Source organism: Astyanax mexicanus, chromosome 1 (assembly GCF_023375975.1).
Source record: "Astyanax mexicanus isolate ESR-SI-001 chromosome 1, AstMex3_surface, whole genome shotgun sequence".
NCBI lineage: Eukaryota > Metazoa > Chordata > Actinopteri > Characiformes > Acestrorhamphidae > Astyanax > Astyanax mexicanus.
Window position 1 is genome coordinate 106,902,756 of NC_064408.1, and position 22,135 is coordinate 106,924,890.

Below are 22,135 nucleotides of genomic sequence, written 5' to 3' on the forward strand. Positions count from 1 at the left end.
AGAATCCTCATAATTATTCTGAGACTCAGAATAATTCTGTGCACTTTTCCAAATTTAGCAACACAGCAAAACTATAACCAGTCCTTGTAACAGGTCTGCACCCATTACTGCAGATGGGTACAATGTATCCTTACTAACGTTTTGACCCTGCAGTGGAAAAAGAGGCCATCGAGTCTAGAATGCCTAGAATGCTCAGATCTGTTGTGATTGCACAACTCGATGTTGTGAGGGCTTATTCAATATTAAAGTAGGTAGTGTTAAGGTTATGGCTCATTGATGTAGAATGCTTTGGGCCTTCAGAATGAATTGAGCTCAGAATGATCACGATATCCAATTTTAAGCATTTTACAAGCTGAGCACCACAGTGAGGTTTGGACGTGATTCAGCTTCCCTGTGGAATCAGACTGAAGTGAAATGTGGTTTTGGGTTCAGCACAAGGATGGATGAGTTTGCTGTGCCCCAACCCCAACATTGTGTGTTGTATCTTTTATCTCCAGGAGGTTGTAGGATTCATTAGTGCGAAAATATAAGCCTGTATTTGACATAACCCCTGGGCCGGTTTGGCGGTGCACTGTTTATCTCCTGACAATCGAGGCTGTGTTTTCCATAAGATAATTACTTAAAACATGTACATTTAAAGAAGAACACGCAACAGACATACAGGCATACTTTAAATGTAAATGGAGCATTTCTTTTTGGCTTAAAGGCAAAGGCAATATACCTCCTACGCCTGGTAAAAGCCAAATACAGCAGTTTTAGTGCTTTTAGCAATAAAGTTACTTGAATTACATGCAAACATAAGACCATACTTGTCAGCGATGCACGTACAAGCATTAGCGTAATGCTCTAAACCTCATTATAATGAGAAACTTAGCACAAAAAAGGCAGAACATGGGAGCCCAGTTAGGTAATGGTTTATCACGATTAATTACATCAACTCATCTTCATGTTGCTCTGCTAAAGAGACGTGTTTTCAGCTTTCTTCATTAGAGAAACATGATATGAAATGAGTGTTTTGGGGGCAACAACGGAGAGCGCACCGTAATTTCACTCCAGGTTTAAATAAATTAGTCCAAATTAAAGCCTGTACTGTAATGCGACACAAATTAAAAAATCCTACACAGGCCCGCGTGTGATGCATATGCAGATGAGACAAGCCGCTATGCTAATGAGGGCTTGTTTTTGTTGTTGTTGATGTTTTTTTTTTTCTTTGATGGTGGTCATTACGGGGGTAGCTGAGGGTGTTGACCCTCCGTTGCCCCTGTCTCACAGCACACAGACCCCGTAACGCGACTGCAGGGTGGAGTCCCGTCTCTGCGCTTCTCGCCTCTGGAGCCCTGAGAGAGCTTTTTAAAAGGATCCTCTTTGTCATGCCGTTTCAGTTGCAATTACTTTTAGTATCACTTCCCACAGCAGCCCCGAGACATCCTATCAGAAGACATTAAGACAGGAGGCCTTACTAAAGTTCCATGGCAATACCTGTAGGGGAGAGAGGGCAGCTGGGGGAGGCGGGTAGATGAGATGATACCTTCTCGCTTCTAAAGCACACTCTGTAATGACAGTGCAGAGAGGAGGCATGCAAAGGGACGCTTCTTCAGATTCTCTATACAGCAAAGCACAATGCATATGCTGCATATACAGTTCGGGAAAAATTAAGGAATCACTTCAGTTTCTGGATCAGTTTCTCTGATTTTACTATTTATAGGTTTATGTTTGAGTTAAAACGAATATTGTTGTTTTATTCTATAAACTGCAGACAACATTTCTCCCAAATTCCAAATAAAAATATTGTCATTTAGAGCATTTATTTGCAGAAAATTAGAAATGGCTGAAATAACAAAAAGATGCAGAGCTTTTAGACCTCAAATTATGCAAAGAAATCAAGTTCATATTCATAAAGTTTTAAGAGTTCAGAAATAAAAAATTGTTGGAATAACCCTGGTTTTTAATTACAGTTCTCCTCCACCATCCTTACACACTGCTTTTGGATAACTTTATGTCACTCCTGGTGCAAAAATTCAAGCAGTTAAGTTTGGTTTGATGGTTTGTGATCATCCATTCCTCTTAATTATATTCCAGAGGTTTTCATTTTGGTAAAATCAAAGAAACTCATCATTTGTAAGTGATCTCTTATTTTTTTCCAGACCAGCTCATTCCTACTTGATGCCAATGGTCAAAGCCAAATCTGTACCAAGAGCTCTTTGAGCTTTGAGCTACACTAAATGTAAAAAGTTCCAACCAACTTTTATCAATTTATAACTACTACATGGATAAAAGTATTGGAACACCCCTGCAGATCATTGTTTTTCTAAAATCAAGGGTATCAAAATATGTTATCCTGTTTTTGTTAGAGTCTTAATTGACCAGGGGAATCATTCTATTAGATTTTGGTGCATTGCTGTGAGGATTTGATTGCATTCAACCACTAGACAAGCTGTGTGTGTTTTCCACATCTGTACCAGCAATAAGTGCTATGTAAAATAGTAGTTAAATAGATTCATTACAAGGGGTGTCTAAAAACATCTGGACATGCAGTGTATCTTTACAGTCACACAAAAACCTTCAGTTCTGCAGTTTATCTATATCTTGTGTCAAAGTATCATGATAACCTGACCAATAGAAATGCTCCAAAATGAATAAATCCATCAATTTATCCATCCACCAACCCATCAATATCCATATCTGCTTCCTCCTGGACAGAGGACCTGGAAGGTACCCTCCAGATATCAACTGTTTTTTTCTGCTACAACTGTTTCCCTTTGAGAAGACCCTTTACAGAGTTAGAGAACCAACCTTGGTTATTTAGGAAACTCAAAGTGGTTCATCTCTGTCTTCATTCAAACAATTTAGGGTACCTAAAATCACTGGGTACAAGTCAAGAATACCTATCACAGCCGGCATCGAGTGGAAGGCAGCATACAACCTGGACAGGCCGGCAATTCATCACAAGGCAGACTTGAATAAAGTCGAATAATATATTGGTCAGGTGAGGAGCAAGGGAGACGAGGAGAGCGGACACAATTGTGAGTATTTAACTAAACCTACTAGGAGACTTAGAGTACATAAGATACTGAAAAATAAACACATGAACACACGGATGTAACAGGAAACACCTGGGAACAGGTAACGAGGGGGTAGAGCTACAAATGAACACAGGTAAAACAGCGTAGACACGGAAGGAAGACACAGGGCCACGTGCAGGGGAAAGGTAAAATAAACAAACAGAAGGGCAGGAAAAACACAGAGACAGACAGGAGAGACAGAACAGGACGAGAACGTGGCAATATTAGGAATATTTAATTACTAAATTTTGCACTTGTACATGACTGACTACATTAAAAAAATCATTTCACATTAGTTTCACATTGAACTTGCAATAAAGTATGCCCTGATTGTTTTATATATTGATTTTATGCTATTCAACTATAACAACATCAGTAAATATTAGTATTATCTTGCAATTTATGTAATTTTCCAACCAAATTTATCGACCTGTTTTCCAATAGGTTAAGAGAAAGTAATAATCTGTAATACCACCACGCTTTTGTTTTGTATTAGCAGTGATATAAGTGATACAAGACTGCAGCCTCTCAGGGTTAATTCCCAGACACTGGCGTGATCAGATTTATCTAGTTGTTGAACTTGAGCATGAGACATAGTAAACACTTTTACAGCTTTAAGACCATGACCCCTTATGAACAAACAGTCACAAGACCTTATAAACACAAACATTTCTGACTTGAGTCAGGCCAGTACTGATATGAATAGTCTTGATTTCCATCCAGTCTAAAGCAGGATGACTTCTTCAGTATTTCAGTCTTTCAGTATACGTCCCCACTCTTCCACCCTCCTCCCCTTCCTCCTCCTCCTCCTCTTCCTCAACCCCTGGTGCCCTCCAGCCATATCCACAACCTTGAGTGAGTGGCTGAACACACATGGTGCACGGGGGCCTGCACATCCACATTCTCCAGAGCGAGAAAGAAGAGCTTCGTGCAGCTGAGGCAAGGGTTCCACAGTGCACAGCGAGTCTAATTCGGGAACAGTCTGTCATCCGTGCCTGAGTTAAAGTGCCATCCCGGTGCCTCGGGTCACACACATGCTCTTTAGCACCTTTTCTCCAATCCGACGCTCTCTTTGATTGATGAAATGAACGAGGAGTGTCTTGTGAAGTCTCCTGAGCACACATACGCGCACCTGGGATCCTTCCGTGGTCTCGTTGCAAGATACGATTTGTACCAAAATAGGAAAAAAAGAAACATAATACTTACACTCGACCCTTATGAAGTCTTTACCTCACTGTGTGACTGACAGCACTTTACAGTGCTTGGATATCACTCGTGGATCAGTGTTTCAGACACTTGTCTATCTTGTCTATGGGGATGACAGTAGACTTAAGTATAAAAGTGCTTCAAATGGTTCTTTGAGCAATGCCAGAGAAGAACTCTCAGAAATACCGCATCTTATAAAACTGGCATTGCCAGTATTGCCAAAAGAATGATAGCTAATACAAGAGAAGATTCTTATAACAGACTCCACAGGCCCTATAAAGGCTATTTTAAATACTATGTACGATTAAGGAACATATGGTTATAATTATGGAACAGTCTAAAGCCAAGCTTCATAGGGCTATTTCAAAAATTGCTATTAACTGGACGGATGCTATTTGTTTTGTGAAGGATCATATTTAAAAAGGGTGGATGAGTCTATTGTCTACCTCCAGTGGTTATATTGTATGTTATTGTGTTCAAGTGTTTATTAAATGTGAGTGTAATTGGAGCATAATTGTTGTAATTATTGTGAATCCAAATAAATTGTTATTCACAAAAAACAAAAAAAAAATCACTGAACGGCACCTGAAAGACAACCAAGAATGTAATGTGACATGACAGCACCTCACATGCACACATTGATCTTTAACATTGATATGTGTATAATTGTCGCCTTCTTCACCAACAACAAAAAAACATATTTAAGAGACGACTTGTAGCTTTATAAAGGTGAAATGGATGCATTTGTTAGCAGCTCATATGTGGAACATCTTTTGCTGGAGTGGAGAGTAAACAGCAGGTCTGAAGTACATGCTCAGGTCGAGGAGGTGAAAAAGTCCAGGCGGTTTGCTTTTGCTGTTTTTGCAGCTATAGCTGTACAGCTGCACCAGGAGATGTGTGGATACAAGAGAGAAGCACTTAGTGCATGTGTAAAAGCATAAAAACTCATGAATTCATATTTGACTGTTCACATTTATGTTGCACAATCATGGATTGGATATATATCCGATTTAGGACCACATATGAAAGTGATTTAAATCTGATTTGAAAAAATTGGATTTGGCATGTTCACACAGCCATGAAAAAATCAGATCTGAGCCAGAATGAGAAAAAAATCAGATTTGAGTCACTTCAGCCTGGTAAAGTGAACGTAGCCTAAGAACAGATCAAGGGTCAATGTGGTACCATACACATATCTTACCATCTGTGTGCATCGTTTCTTAGCTTACGTGGGTGATAATGATAATAGCTCCTGTCTTATGAACTTTGGCATGTCAGTGTGTTACAAACTTGTTTTTTATATGAAACCAAAAGTGGTTAAAAATGGTAAGGCCTTAACCATGTATAAAAAGAGCACCCAACAAACCACTTGGTTAAGACATGGATAAGCGGGAGGAATCTTGTGTGACAGAAGCATCAATGCCTGTGCCTCCTCTCCCTCACAGGCCTCTACAGTCATCTAATTGCAGCAGACAATCAGATGCCATCTTTATGGGCGCATGGTACAAGTGTCAGTGCCTGTTGGAGGCAGCCAGCGCAGGAGCTGTCACAACCGTTTACGGCGTGCTAATGGGCCCCCGCGCGGCTCCCGATTGTTTCGTCGAATCAATCAAGGGGCCGCTCTGTTTTGCCAGCTTTGTGTCGCGTCCGGCATGCACGTCTCTTTATCTCATTAACAAGACATAAACAGTTGGTGAAAAACTTCGGAAACACCGCGGGGTAGCGGGCGGCACGTAAACACACAGCTCTGAACACACCCTGTCCTTGCAGAGTCGCCGCCTATCCATCCACCCTTCTAGCAGATCCGCGTCTTCAACACCAGGCCAGTTACGGAGACATTCAGGCGAACGGTGGTGTTCAGATGCTCTTAACTTCCCTGAACAGGCTTACAGAGGTACGCCGCTACCTTGCGGGGGTACCCTGGCTCTCTGCAGAGTCCCCTGCTGCCTCAAAAGTAAGAGAAATCCAAAGTGTCATTGCACAGATGCTCTGAAGCCTGAGGCCCACTCCCTCCCCAGAACTCATCCCAGTCCTCAGCGATAGGCGCCTTAGATGGTGATTGGACCCCTGCTGAGAGCTCAGGTCCTCCCAGATTCTTGTTGATGCCATGGACCACTTGCACCTTGACCCCAACCTTTACAGGGGGTGAGGCAAATTAACAGTATTTCGACCACAAGGAAGATGAGAAGTGAGCTGTAGCTGCGATAAGCAGCCCATCCCTGCTCACCTCCTGCACTCACCTTCAAGCACAGGAGGAAAGGCCAGGCTAATTGGGCTTTCCCCAAGACTCCTGCTGTGAACTTCATAGTGTTTTACCATTATCCAGGGCCTAGCCTGCTGTAATAATTAGATTTTTAATTCTAGACGAACCTTGAGGATACAGTTCTGGACAAAGAGTTTAAAGACAGACTTCTGGGTAAAGACTGTATTTGAAAATCGAAGCGCATCTCACATTTTAACCCATTAAATCCCCGACCCATTTCTGAATTTTGTTAGCGATTTGAATCTTATAAATTCAATAAGCAGCGCTTCAATTATTTTTTTTTCATACTCTAAATATTTTAAGGTTAAAATCCTGATGCCAAATAAATGACAATTACATAACTTTTATTTTAAAGGAACAAGTATATAAAATGACTACAGGAGTCCAATTTCCAAACCATGGAAACCAGACACGAAGCTCATACGGGTTGCCAGATGGACACACACTGGCAAGCGACGACAAGTCTTATTCTGTGGCTGTTCAGTAAATATATACAGCTCTGGAAAAAATGAAAAGACCACTTCAGTTTCTGAATCAGTTTCTCTGATTTTGCTATTAATAGGTATATGTTTGAATAAAAAATTAACATTTCTGTTTTATTCTATAAACTACAGACAACATTTCTCCCAAATTCCAAAAAAACCCTTTTTTTTAATTTTTAAATCACAGTTTTCATGCATCTTGGCATGTTTAATTTTACTGACCATATCATGTTTTTATATACCACCATAACACTAAAACCTTTAACTTGCTCGTTGCAATTACACATTCTTACCAGAGGGGTCTTTAAACCTACAAACTATTGCTATCATAAAATTAGATCTTGAATAAAAAGAAAATAGTCTCCCACACACCTTATTTGAATGAATTAATCAGATTGTTGTTATACGCGCACTAAAGTATGGCTCTGTAAACTGTGCACTTGGCTGTCCTTACTTTTGGTCTGTGCTTTTATATATGTACTCATATATTATAAAAAGAAGAAAAAAAAAAGAAATGCTGCTGCAAGTAATGCTGTTTATTATACTTGTGCTATAAAAATCTGCATAGTTTCCCATTTATTTCTGGCTCACATCAAGGGTTTATTCTTGTTAGGATGCTATTGGCTGAAGTGCTATTATCTGTCATGGATTGCATAGCAGATTATTTTACACTAGAGGAGTTGCTCAAGGGTTCACTCATAAAAATATCTAAGGGACACTGATCAGCTCAGGAGTTTGACTGGAACCTTTAAGTTTGACTTGTTTACCCACACAAAAATGGGGTTTAAATGATGCAAAAAATGTTGACGTGTGCACGAGGGTTAAGTCCTCCACCACATTCATTTAAGATCTTCATCTGACATCTTTATTGCCTATAAAATAGCTTTTAACAGGCATGGATACTTTACAGATTACTCTTATTGAGGTCAGTTAAATGTAATTTATCCATTTTTCTTACACCTCAAACCAATGCAAAGCTTCTCTTAGATTATCCCAACAATTAAACGTGATGGGGACAGAAATACTAAGGGAAACAGAGGCTCCACTGTAGCGATATCTGTTATCTGGTCACAAGGCCTGTTCTGATGACTGCTTGATTTGTGCTCTTTCTCAGTTTGCGCTTCCCCTAAACACATGTCGCTTTGTTCCGCTGTTTCTCTGTGGATACAGTGAACGTCGAAAGAGAAATTAATCGAATTCCACTGAAGCGGACGCACCAGTGACAAGACAGAAGGGAGGACTCGGGGAGGACATGGAAAGTTCTGTGATTTCCCTTTTTTCTTCCGTTTATTGGCACAAGACAAGTTTCTGTTGACATTAAATAACAAACTTGGGCTTGGGAGCAGCAGCGTTTCATAAAGGAGGCTTACGTGAGAGGAAATACAATAAAAAGAACAGAGGGATGTTTGTCAGCATATGCACAGCAGATAGGTGAACGAGCAACGGGACTGCTTTCCCAACTTTCATTACCAGAGGATTTTCCAGCACAAAGACTGCGGACAGGATGGCTCCAAAGCAGCCTGGCCACATGGTGCGCATTGAAGAAACTGGCTCAAATCTGATCAAGACGACATTTTTCAAATACACGCGAGCTCATAAACAATAAATCTCCCTTTGTATGAGAGCTGCGCGCCCCTGAAATTTCATCTTCTCTTCTTTTTCAATATTAATATCTACACATACAATATCCTATGTAACAACGAGCTCAAAGAAAGCACCTTGTCTTGAACTGAGAACTCAGGACTTAACTGGAACTGTATATGTGAGATCTTTATATATTCACGCTATAGAAAATGCGAATGCTTCCGCCAGTACCCAGTAGGATTGAGCTGGAAAGAAGAAAAAAAAAAACTGCTGGAGTGTTGTGTCACAATAGGATTTTCCAGCCCAGGGCAGCAGAGCAGGGGACTGTGGGTGAAATGACGTATAGTGCGTGGTTGTCGCTGCCGGCAGCTGGCTAGTTGTGGAGGCTGCCTTGCCCGCTGCAGCTGGTAGCCTGCCCTCTGCCCCACAGCACAAACATGCCAAGCCGGGCTAACCACTCCACGCTGCCCACACAACTACTGGTACTGCTGCTGAGAGGGGAACGAGCGTGAGAGGAAGGAGTGGGAAAGAAAAAAAAAAAAACTAAAGTAGACTCGGACAGAATGAAATGGACGAATTTTGCTGTATTTAAAGGTCTTGGTATGTCTAAGCCTGCTTCAATTACAGTACATTAATTATATTAATATTGTATAGTATTGCAATATTTAGTTTTGCAATACTGTATAAATTCTCAAAAAGCAGTATTGATTTTAGTTGTAAGGATTGGTGTCAGGCAGTGACTCATTTTGTGTTGTTTCTACACCCAGACCACTAATAAATAGTGTTGTATTCTGTCGTTAGAAGCCACTTATCCAGATTTTATTTAAAAAAAAATATTTTGCCTCGTCAAGTCCTTGTTCCTCTGTAGACACCTAGCTGACTGTTATATTAGTGCTTTCTTCTGCCTTCTCCTTCATCTTTACCTTCCTGCTTAATTAATTGTTAATAAAGTTAATTTATTAATAATCAGTACCTGCCCATTTTTTTCCCTTTGTATGTAACTATACTATTGTATTCCATCCCTTATAAATACACTCACCACAATGTGACACACAAGGTTAAAACTTAAGGGAAAAAAATAAAATAAACAAAAAACAAAAACTCAATACATAAAGACACAGAAAACTAACAATTCAGGCAGTCCGTTTGTCTTGCCCCAAACATCTGAAATGCCCCCAGTGTTGTGCTCCAGAAAGCCTATCTTGCAGGGAGGGCAGTGCAGTGAAGGATAAGGGGTAAGGATGGAGGCCCCAAGGCCCGGCCACAATTACCACGCTGCCTGGTATCAGAGGTGGGCGGGGGGTCAGTGCTGGCCGCTGGGGTACACTCTGTTCCTGAGAACTACCACAGGGGGCAGGTGGTGACGCACTCCCGGGTAGTGCTGGATGTGGTCAAACCACCGGGTCACGTTTAAATACTTCTCCTTCTCCTGAACCGCCAGCTCCATCTGAGGGAGGGGAAGATACACAGAAAAATATTTGGAAAATATTTATGAATACTGACTTTTTATTGGACAGATTAAACAAGTAAATCCATTAAATATCAAAGTTGTGGACTAGAAAGCAGTGCTTGAACGTTGGAACCTTAAATAGATTTTTTTTTTTATGTTTTTATCAGCTTTAGCTGGTTTCTTTCTTTACTTAAAGCATGGTGACAATTTGCTCTCACCCTCTTGTTTTAGTCCCACTTATCCCTTCTGACTAGTCTTAGTCTTCTCTATTACAATATATTGTGAGAATAATTGTAATTTTTTTTGTATTTATAGGTTACAATTTAGAAAATGGTAATGAAAAAAGTATTTTTTTTTGGTATTAAAAAATAAAATAAATTAAAATAATACCCAACCCTACAGAAGTAGTCATTTTGGTGTTTCCGTGATAAGGTGGCATCAAACATTAATTACACCATTTAAGACATTTAAGACTGCACCTGTTTGATTATTTCAGTGTTGATAATGGTTAGGTTTACAACTACTGTTTTTGGGCTAAAAACATTTTTTCTTCTGTGTTTTGTGCTTATTGTTTTTGCTCTATGTAACCACTTTGTTACCCTGCTGTCGATGCAGGTCGGGGCTGTCCGGGACATGTAATAATATAATGATTTATATTTAGGGATGTGTATATATATATATATAGTGTATATAATATGCGTATGTAAAACACATAATTCTAGATGCTCTTTTATACTTAAACATTCATCATTTATTCATAGTCTACCACAAACAAAGTACTTACAATGATGTAATGGATGCCATAGTACATCAGAACATCTGCCAGAGTAAAGCTGTTCCCAGCCAGATACACCTTATCCTCCAGGTAATGGTTAAGTTCCTGCAAAAATACAACAGTACAAATAAGAACAACTTAATTAAGAAACTCCTACTTTAAACAAGAGCAGATTATGGGTCAGCAGCAAGGAATGAAAAAAAAAATAATCTCAAACGTCTGGGAAAGCTTTCTACTAGATTTTGAGAACATTGCTGTGACAACTGGATTGCATTCAGCAAAAAGAGCATTGGTGAGCTCAGGAATTTGGGAATGAAGTGTAGTTGTGATTATACAATATTCTAACTTATTTATACCAAAAGTACTGGAGGTAGCACTATCACTCGAGAACACGGCTCCACTGCTCTACAGTGCAATACTTGGGGGCTTTAGCCCACACCTGGTTTTAGTTCATGTTCATGTTTAACTTATCCAGAGTGTTCTATTCTATTGGCAATACTTTCGTACAAGCACTACACAAACTATGTTTTTCCATTTGCAAAAATGTGTCAGGAGGGGGTGCAACTTACAGTAGCTAAAGGCATTTGTTAGAAGGGGTGTCCACACACATTTGGACATAACGTATATATCAATATCCTTAATTTATTTACATAAATCTGGAAAATACATTATACACATACATGTATAAATTGCTATCACAAAACTATGTAAACCTTAATAAATAGTAATAAAGGTAAAGTGATTATATATTCATAAACCATTTTCACCATTACATGTTAATGTAATGATGTCTTTTTAAATGATGCAAACAAACAAAAACATAACAAAAAAAATATATAACCTAGGATTAAGGCAGCTGATGTCAGTCTGCATAAGGTAAATATTAGGAACATGTTCTATGATTAGTCGTCAATCAAGTAAAATTAACCAGCAGGGCACTTTTATTTTTTCCCAAATTTGTTTGTTAACATAAGTCATGTATGTTCTTTAGATTTTAAATCCATTTTTATGACTCAATTCTGCAATTATGTGCTTGTGATGATCTCTGCATTACAGAAATCACAGGGCCCTAAAAGATAATTAATTTGAACAAAAAAAAAAAAAAAAAAAACAGCACTATAAGCTCTGCAATTAAATCAGCACTCCTACTATTCTTTTATTAACTTCTCCTATACAGAAAAACTTTTCACAGAATTTGGATGCGGACAGATGATACAATGCGAGGGTTTTTTTTGTGTGTGTGTGTGTGTGTGTGTGTGTGTGTGTGTGTGTGTGTGTGTGTGTGTGTGTGTTGTGCATGTATATGTGCGTACAGGTCCCATGGGACAGGACCATCTTTAGCACTTGTCTGCAGTACAGCTTAGCATCTTCAGGGCTAATGGAGTCAGTGAGTGTTCAGTGGGAATTTAGGCATGAAGAGGCAGCCGCTGCGCTCACTCTGCTCCTTACCGAACAGTGCTGGCCCAAACACACACACACACACACACACTCCTGTCCAACGCTCGCCTGCTTGCCCTGCTACCCTCCAGCTATACAGCTAGCCGGCCCTCTGCGCCTCCCCCTCTACCATCAGCTCCTTACCGATGTGCTTAAACACTAAAATGGAACACGGAGAGCAGAACATCAGCGCAGACCTTTAGGCTCCGCGCTTCGTCCGCTGAAGCTCGTGAAAAATCATTCTGCTGAAACGTCTGTACGTGAACCTGACGGGTATCTCTCTCTTTTGCATCTATACTGACACTAACCAGCATTTAAAATGTAGGTCTAAATAAATTACTTCAACAAAACATTTCACTGATAACAGCATCTATATATGTGTTTTTGACTGCTATAGGGCAGAGGATAAAGTAAAATGCATTGACTTGGTCATGTCATAAATTAGGTTTCTTCTAATATGGAAATGGTTACCAATAGGGGTTGTCGATATGGACCTAAAATAATATCATGATATTTCATAGTATTTTTGCAATAACGATACGATATATATATATTATATATATAATATTTCAATACTGCAACAAAATGAAAATTAAAATTAAATTGTATTATTACATATATGATATGATATATGATGTATGGCACACCCCTCACTGAGATATTAAAAACCACAAGAATTTTAACAGATTTGTAACAGAAGTCAATGATCCAGAATGTCATAATACTAATACAGCACTCCGAATATCTCCATATATCAAGGATTAAAGTAAAATAAATGATACTGGACAGATTTTAAAGAACGGGTAATTTCCAAAAGTATTTAGAATCTGGCACTGGATGCATACAGGTTTTCCTATGAAAACACTTACAAAAAAATAATCTTAAGAAAAAAAATAAAATCATAAAAATGTTCTTAAATGTGATTCTCTAAAAACATATTTTAAAAAGTTTTAGATTAATTTCTTAATATAGTTTACATACGTACATGGTTTTAAGGCCATTTGTAGTCCAACCATTAATGCTACCCTGTACAGCTTAAAATAACACAAGATGATATTCAGCCAACCAGATAAAACAATTTTCATTGGAAAATATAAGCAGCTATGATGTAATATCTGAAAGCTATCACTTTTATTGTCTAAACAACTAACAGTACTCTAAAACCTATCTAAAAAATATTTTTTTTTCAATATCATCTAGATAGAGGCTTGCATTCTTGATTCCTAGAGTCTAAGACAAATTTTCCTTCAGAGAAAAGTTCTGAATAATAACTATTTATCTTAACCTTTTCCCAAGCATGAGGAAAAAACCTTCCTTAAGGATTTTTTTTTATTTGACCCCAGTCTGTTTAGCACTAGGCTCCTTTAGCAGTAATTTGATAGCAAATGCAATTACTGGTGAAATACAGCAGATTTTGTAAGACTTTTTGAAGGATGTTTATTACACATATTGTGTACATTTACATGGTGGTGCCTGGGGAGCCAGATTAACCTAACTAGACAGAAAACACAGATTTAGGTTCCCAGAAGCTATAAAAACAGGACTATACTGACTGGTGTCATCTGTCAAACACTATAGAGAAGTGTTAAAAACAGGTTTGCGTCACGACTTAAAACAACTTCATGCAAAAGTTAGATTTGAAATCATTTTAGATTAGATATGATAGATATGTTTCGATTTTCGAGGTTCAGATAACTGTTGTTAATACATGAATAAAATTAATTAGAAGTAAATAGTTTAATTAAAAAGCCATCACTGGAGTGTGCCATATCATATTGTACAATATATCCTGACACAGTACTACTGTGACAAAAATAAAAGACAAAAAAAAAAAAACATTATTACAACATATTACTGTTGAGCTTCAGGGTATTACTTAAGATAAGGGTATTGTTAGTATAACTGTTAATATCTGAAGTTTATATGCATGCACTAAACATTCTGCACTTTAGTATTTTGGTAGATTTGTTTGCTACATTACATTGTTTTAGATTACATTATTTTGTTACATTATTATTATTTCTTAAACAAACTATTGGTAAATTACAGAATTGTATCATGTTGAAACAGTTAAATTAACTTTACATTAAGTAAAACTTTTTATTTTGTTAATATTTTATTACAGCAGTAAATTCTAGAAATGTATCTTTTTGTGTTTTTCAGTGTTTTGTCATATAAGCAACAATATTATTACTGCAAATATACCCTAAAATATTGTGATATCAAATTATATCACCCACCTCTAATACTGATGTTGAATTATTGTCTTAAGGGGCCCTGAATATTTTGTAAGAATCATTATCAAATCCCTGTACAGTCAGAAATGTTGACGGCTGCTGTAAAGTACAGCTAATAAAACTCCCCTCGAGTCTTTAGAAAACTGTCCGCAGATTTTTCTGGCAACAATGTCTTTGCTATTCCTCCATCCTGGCTCTCGGCTGTAGCCCCCCCTGCCTGCTCTGTTCTGTGTGTTGTGATCTGCTGTCTCTGAGTCCTGCTGAACTGCTCAGACAGTGAGCAGCCCTGGGCACAGCACTGGCCCTTCGTTACCGTTTAAACTGACACTATTAAGCGCCGATCACCACAGCTCCATTCTGGACCAGCCAGATGTCACCGAGGCGAGGGAGCCCGGCTGCCGGCGGTGACACTTTGCGCCGAGAGGAGTCCGTCCTGCCAAGTGTCTGTGTCATAAACATCGCCGCGTGCTGTCCCGCACACAGGCTTTTTAAAGGCTTCATCCCTCCTAAACTGATTCTAAGGACAACATGCCCCATCCCATACTCTCAGCATGTCAATTAAACCCTGATGAGTGACACTACAGTCAAAAGTCTGTTTAGAGACCTTCCTCTCTTCATATCCGCAACATCCTCAGGAAGGGTTTATCAGGAAAACTAAAGAATATGATCAAATAGTGATTAAGAGTGTTAAGACTTTTTTTTTTTTACTTCCAATTAATAAAATTATCCTAAATAAATCATAAAATATTACAGCAAGCATTATTAATTGTACTGGTAATGAAGTGAATTAGTGAGTTGTGTTAACTGAGCAAGTTATTTTTTAAAACGCTCAAATTCCTATTATTATTCCTATTAGTAACTACTAATTATTCAGTAACTATTATAAACTACTCAGCAGTAGCTGCCACAAAATTAATATGCAATATGTAATTAGACATATTGGCCCAAATACAGGAAATCTTTTAAATAAATCTTACGGATCCCTGAGACTTATCAGGTTTAAAAGCTGATCAGTGATCATCACTGTTTTAAAGAAATTAAGGATACAAATAAATAAAAGATATATTTGGCAACCAAAATGATTTGTCAAAATATGGCAAAAAATAACTTTAGTGTTTGGCTGAGTAAGTGAAAAGACTGGATAATCTATACGATAGTCTACCTCTTAACAAACTGGATGTTTTTCTAGTCAAAAGACGCAAGACGTTGTTTCAGGGCTCTGGTGGTACATTAGCTGAATGTTTGCTGCTTAACATTGCATTTGAATGATTGCATATGTATTAAACTGCCTATAGAAAAAAGTACTGAAACTGATTTTTTTCAGAGTATGTCCCCTTATAAACAAATAAATAAGTATAAAAAAATAATAATAAAACAAAATAAAATAATATATATATATATATATATATATATATATATATATATATATATATAATTATTTATGAATTAATAAACAAACAATCAAAACAATAATCATGTTTTCATGATACACGCACAATATTTATCTAAACAAAATGCACCATTACAGGCACATTTTAAAAATTATTTACAATTGCTGCTAGGGTTGGGCACTTTGGCACTAAAAAATATCACAAATTAAAAAAATATATATTTCAAAAACAGATTATTAGATTTGTAACAGAAGTCAATGATTCAGGATATCATGATACTAATAATGCACTCCAAATATCTCCATATATCCAGGATTAAAGTAAAATAAATGATACTAGACAGATATAATCTGTCTCTAGTAGATATATAATGAGAAATGAAAACAGTGTGAATTTGTATTTTGCTAAAAACAGCAAAAAAGTAGTACCCTGATGTGATAATCAGGGGTGGGTGATATGGCACCATATTCCAGGGTATAATATTGTTCACTATATTCAAAAATTATTGTGTATTATATTATATAGCACACCCCAAATTGCTGCACTGCATTTTTTGATGGTTTGAATTTCAGACAAATTACAAATTACAAAAAGACAGGATATCATCAGCCATTAAAACAAGACACAAAAAAAGATCTGGTGCTGTGCCAAAATCCGAGTCCTTTTTACATGTACATACGTCAAGCAGCAGTATGGGTGCCAGAGATTACGCTGGTGATTACTGTATCTACTGAAACTATAGATAATTCATTATTTCTAAACAGAAATAAAATAAAGATAAGGGTAATCTGTTACATTCATTCTGAAGCAGGACTCGTGTGCAGAACAAGAGGACTCTGATTCTGTTAAGGTAAGATTTGGTACAACACCTGGAAAAATCAACAGCATTCTATAAAACCAATCAGTGTTGAGTATAGGGAGACACAAGCCCACCTAGTTGATGAAAGAATGTAGTGAAGTTCTTTATTCTGCTCAGTGAACTGCAGTCTGCAACCAATCTAACCAGATCAAATATATACAACAATATAAAAAAGACAAGAACTTTGGTCTGGTCCAAACTTTCATATGTGAAAACAGCTTAAGATATTTTAGCATAAATCAAGCGTAATGAATTGTAGGTATAATATACCATACATGCCCCAACAAGAAGCATTTGTGGAAATTACACAGCTTACTGTGTGTGCATTTCATTCTCCAAGCAACAGGACTTTTAAGAAAAGACAAAGAACCTAACTGTTGTGTTGCTACAGGCAATATTTTGAATATCAAGGCCATAACTGGATATCAATGAATCACGGATGATAAATGTATTTTTAATTGGGTGCTTAAAAGTGTAAAACACACAAATAATATCACAAGCTCGAGGAAATATGGGGCAGCACACAGTGTGCCATTTTCCTTTATAAGCGGCTTACATCTCTGTTACCTAACCATTTATAACAGCAGTTAAATGTGTGCCTACAGTGTCTCAAACATTTAGGCACCTATAGTTAAAATGTCATAGTTAACAATGACTTATGTTACAAAATATAATGGCAAGATTATTGTTAAACGCCCTTAAATGTCTTTTACAGTACAAAAGAAGCACTGAAGTAAAAGTCTGGGCACCCTGTATGAACAGTACTTCAAAACATTCTCTTGGCAAATTATAACTGCTTGTATTGCTATTTTCTTGTTTGTAGAAAGAATTTGCCCACCCTTCTAGAAATTTCTGGACTGTTTTGTATGCATATTTCTTTTAAATTCATATTTCTTTTTTGTATGTTTGTGGTTGGGGGACTGTGAAGCCCATGTAAAAATAGTCCACTCTTGTTCTGAGGCGTCTTTATGAGGAGTTCATTGCGCTACTGTACAAATCCTTCTCTTTTAATCTTCTGATTTTTGTATACACAGTGTTATGTGTATGGTTCCAAACTTGAAAAATTAACTGAAACCTTTGTGTTCACAAACAATGCAATGCAAAAAATGCATTACGGTTTATAAAGATGTTTATTTAAAACATCTGTTTTGGGTTTTGTGGCCTCTTCTATGGAGCTTACATCGCAGTTGCTGCATAGTAGAATAGTGTACCACGAGTCTGAAGGCTTTTTTTGCAGATTGGGGTTTTAATTTGCCTTTCTAGCATTTCTACATGCAGCTCTCTATAAAAGCATTTAACCCTTTTAAACCTTAACTTGACCTCCATCGATCCTGTTAACTGTCATTTCTTAATTATAAAATACTGAAGATATGGTTCCAAAAAACAACAATGTACTTATAGCCTTGCTAGTGTCATGCTGATTGATCCGATCCTGTAATTGTCAAAGGATCAGAATCTGGTGGAAAAGATCCAGCTTACTGATTTATCAAAAATGTACATGTTACGTTGTCCATTTGTCCATATGTCCATGTTGTGAACACTGCACATTTGCAGAAAGGCCCATGGAAATATACAGTAGACTAGCATGAGTCTAATGCAAAATGCCACGCATTCAGTGAGAAAGAGTAGCGAGGGGCTTCTATGAGAGGCATATCATTCAGGCAGCACGAATCGGGTGAAAAAATAATCAGGTTGTAAGACTGAGGTAGAACTTCTCTTTTATTTTGCAGAGAACAGCTTTGGACAGTACAATTAGCAATAGCACAGCTAACACACTTCTTTCCCTCCATATCTGTGAGGGTGTGTGCCTCCCTTAATTAGTTCTTCCTGGTAAGTCAGTACATAGGAACAAATATCAGAGTTGTAATATTGAGCTACTTGGCCACTATTTTAACAGATTCACAAGGAATATAAAAAATATTTTAAACTATAATTTTTAAACTACATTTTGTAAAACTCAAGGTAATATTTTTTTCAGTGTGCTTAGAGAATTGTGACAATTTCTGTCTGATACTTGATTTTATAGACAACTTTTAGTTTTGTTTATTTAAGAAAATATGCATATTTACATGGAACTCATTTATTTAGTACAAGTTAATTTTGTGATAAAAAAATAGTAAGATACGATTTTTTCAATAATAATTAAAGATTTATTTTAAAAACCTTAAGGGAAGTGTTCTTTCTTTATTTTACTGCATTGCCAAAGATTGGAACTCACTATTAGCATCAAATGACTGACTGATTGGGACATTCCTAACAGTAACGACTGAATTTATTTACGACACTATATCTAGCTAAATAAAATCCTGTTTTGCTAAGTGCATATGCAATGCATTTTTTTTATGCATATAGACCTGAATCAGTGACAAACACACCAAAGTTAAATATGGTTACTGATGCCGTAAAACCGCTCACCAGTGCTATGGTGGGGTTTGGATAAGTCAATTGGTCAATAAGTCAGTATTCTTGGAAGCTTTCTCCCTCTGATTATCAATTTATTATCAATTAGTTAATAGTGTACAGAAAAAAAGAGTAAGTGCAAATCATTGACTAAATAAAAAAAAATCAGTCTCTTCTTTTCTTTTCTTTTGTCTGCAGATATTAGTGCAGAACCAATCACATAATAGTTTTCAATCTGCTGTTTAAAACAGTTTTCATGTTTGTTTCCTTGCACCAGTAAGACACAATCTGTCAAAGGATCTCTCTATGCGAAACACCAACAGCACCGCATCAGGTCGCAAGCAGTAAATGTGCAGTGTCAGCAGTAAGATGACCTTGTGTCAACTGTACATTACCTTAAGTATGACCTTGACCTCATCTTTAGTGCAGCTATCCAGACGGGTTACTCTGTACTCCAGCCACTGTTGAACCACCGCTCTCTGCTCAGCAGTGTTCCCCAGCAGCTCTGTCTTCTTGGCATCTCGGACCAGGCTGGAGGCTATGGTCACCAGACCAACCACTGCTGGGCCATTGTTGTTTTGCAGAACAGGGACCTAAAAGAGAAAGAAAAGAGTAGACTGATACAGTGTCTGTATTTTGACTATAATAGATTATCAGTGGCTCATTTTCCAGAATTATAATGGTAGTAAAGCATATGATGAGTAATTACCAATGTTTCATTTCTAACCACTGTAATAACACACTTTCAATTTTTGTGTATCTTCTAAAATGCTGTATTTAAAAAGTGGCAACAGAATTATTCTACTATACTCTATTATATTCTACTATATTATATCTTATTCTCTCTGTATATATAGTGGTATGAAAAAGTTTGGGCACCCCTGATCATTTTCATGACTGTCGTTTATAAATCACTGGTTGTTCGGATTAGCAATTTCAGTTAAATATATCATATAGCAGATGAACACAGTAATATTTGAGAAGGGAAATAACATTTATAGGATTTAGAGAAAGTGTGCAATAACTCTTTAACCAAAACTAGGCAGGTGCCTAAATTTAGGCACCTTTGTTGTTTTATTGATTTAAAGCCCTATACCAACTAGAGAAAGGTTTAAGGTTTGCAATTGCAAGTTTTTCTCCTCTTTGCATCTTTTCTAAAGAGTGGCAACATGGGAGCCTCAGAACAAACTCTCAAATGACCTGAAAACAAAGACTGTGCAACATTATTTAGGGGAAGGATACAAAAAGCTATCTCAGAGATTTCAGCTGTCAGTTTCCACTGTGAGTTAGACCACAGGCACGGTTCTAGTTAAGGCCTGAAGTGGCAGAACAAGAAAAATCTCAGATAAGCAGAGGAGAAGGATGATGAGAACAGTTATAGTCAACCTAAAGACCATCTCCAAAAACCTACATCATCATCTTGCTGCAGATGGAGTCACTGGGCACCGTTTAACTATGCAGTGCACTTTGCACAAGGAGAGGCTGTATGGCAGAAAATGCAGAAGAAGCCTTTTCTCTGCACACACCGCAAACAGAGTAGCTTGAGGTATGCTAAAGCACATTTAGACGAGCAAGCTTCATTTTGGAATAAGGTGCTGTGGACTGATGAAACTAAAATTAAGCCCACAGTATAATTTGGTGGTGGTTCCAATCAACATGCTGTGTGACTGTGTGATCAGTGCAGGTACTGTAATTCTTGTTAAAGCTGAGAGTCTCGTAGATTTAAGTCAATATCACATATTCTTGAGAACAATGTTCAAGAATCAGTAAGAAAGTTGAAGTTGCGCCGGGGCTGGATACTTCAACAAGACAACGACCCTAAACACTAAACACTGAAGAATCAAACCTGACTGAACTGGAGATGTTTTGCAAAGAAGAATGGTCCAAAATACCTTCAACCAGAAGCCAGACTCTCATTGGAAGCTCTGGAAAGTGTTTAGAGGCTTTAATATTTCTGCAAAAGGAAGATCTACTAAATATTGAGAATTTCTGTTTTATTTATAAACCTGCCTAATTTAGTTTAAATAATTATTGCACACTTTCTGTAAATCCTATAGACTTCATTTCACTTCTCAAATATCAATGAGTTATATTTGAGATATATGATAAATTTAACTGAAATTGATGATCTGAACAACCAATGATTTATAAAGGAAAACCATGAAAATTATCAGGGGTGCCCAAACTTTTTCATACCACTGTGGAAGATGGTCAGCTGGATAAATAAGATGTATGCCCATTTGTGAGGCACATATCTGCCACACATCAGAGTGCCACCAGCTGGAAACATTAAGCTAATCTATCATTCATTAATTTATCCATTCATTAATTCATTTATTAATCGCGCACAACAGCTACACCCATACTAATCATACTGACCTTCACTAAAACTATAATCTCCACGGTCTGTACAGTGAGAATACCCGCTGTAATGTTAATAATCACTCAGTACTCAGTGATTCACAGGCAGCCTGTAGCTAAAGCTAACAACAGCATGTAGCTGCTGCTGCTGCTGGGAGCATGTGCTGCTAAACCCTGACTTTACCCCGTATCTCCGCTTATCTCTGACCAGAACCCGCGGCCATCACATCAGAACCACACACACAAACAGGAGGAAGCCCGGCTTCACCTTCCGCTCTCCCTGCGTGCTGTATTTATTCGGCTTTTTCAGGCCCAGGCACTTCTCCAGCGAGGACAGCTCTCTCAGCGCCATGTTTGCCGAAACAGGAAAGCCGGATCAGCGCGACCGCTGATTGGTGGATACGTCCCAGCCACGCCCACAGCGGCTCTGACACAGGGCTGACGCGGACAACTCCCACCTTGTGTTTATTATTACCGTTATAATAATCTGTTTTCTAATGTTACATCTTACTGGAACACATATATGAGGGTGAGTGTAACGTTTATTAATTTAACTTTCTGACTGTTTGAAGATAAATGCAATAATAGAAAACTGGATGTAAAAACTCAAAATCATTATTTCATTTTT

At 37.6% G+C, this 22,135-nt stretch overlaps 1 protein-coding gene across 1 annotated transcript; it reads right to left on the reverse strand.

The window, feature by feature from the left end:
* Positions 1-8,273: 8,273 nt before the first annotated feature.
* eef1e1 (eukaryotic translation elongation factor 1 epsilon 1) lies at positions 8,274-21,894 on the reverse strand. The gene is made up of 4 exons (XM_007260063.4): positions 21,776-21,894; positions 19,542-19,739; positions 10,832-10,927; positions 8,274-10,044 (listed from the first exon to the last, which is right to left on the reverse strand). Exons 1-4 carry the CDS (start codon positions 21,857-21,859, stop codon positions 9,901-9,903), a joined length of 522 nt encoding a protein of 173 aa, XP_007260125.2. The 5' UTR covers positions 21,860-21,894; the 3' UTR covers positions 8,274-9,900.
* Positions 21,895-22,135: the final 241 nt, after the last annotated feature.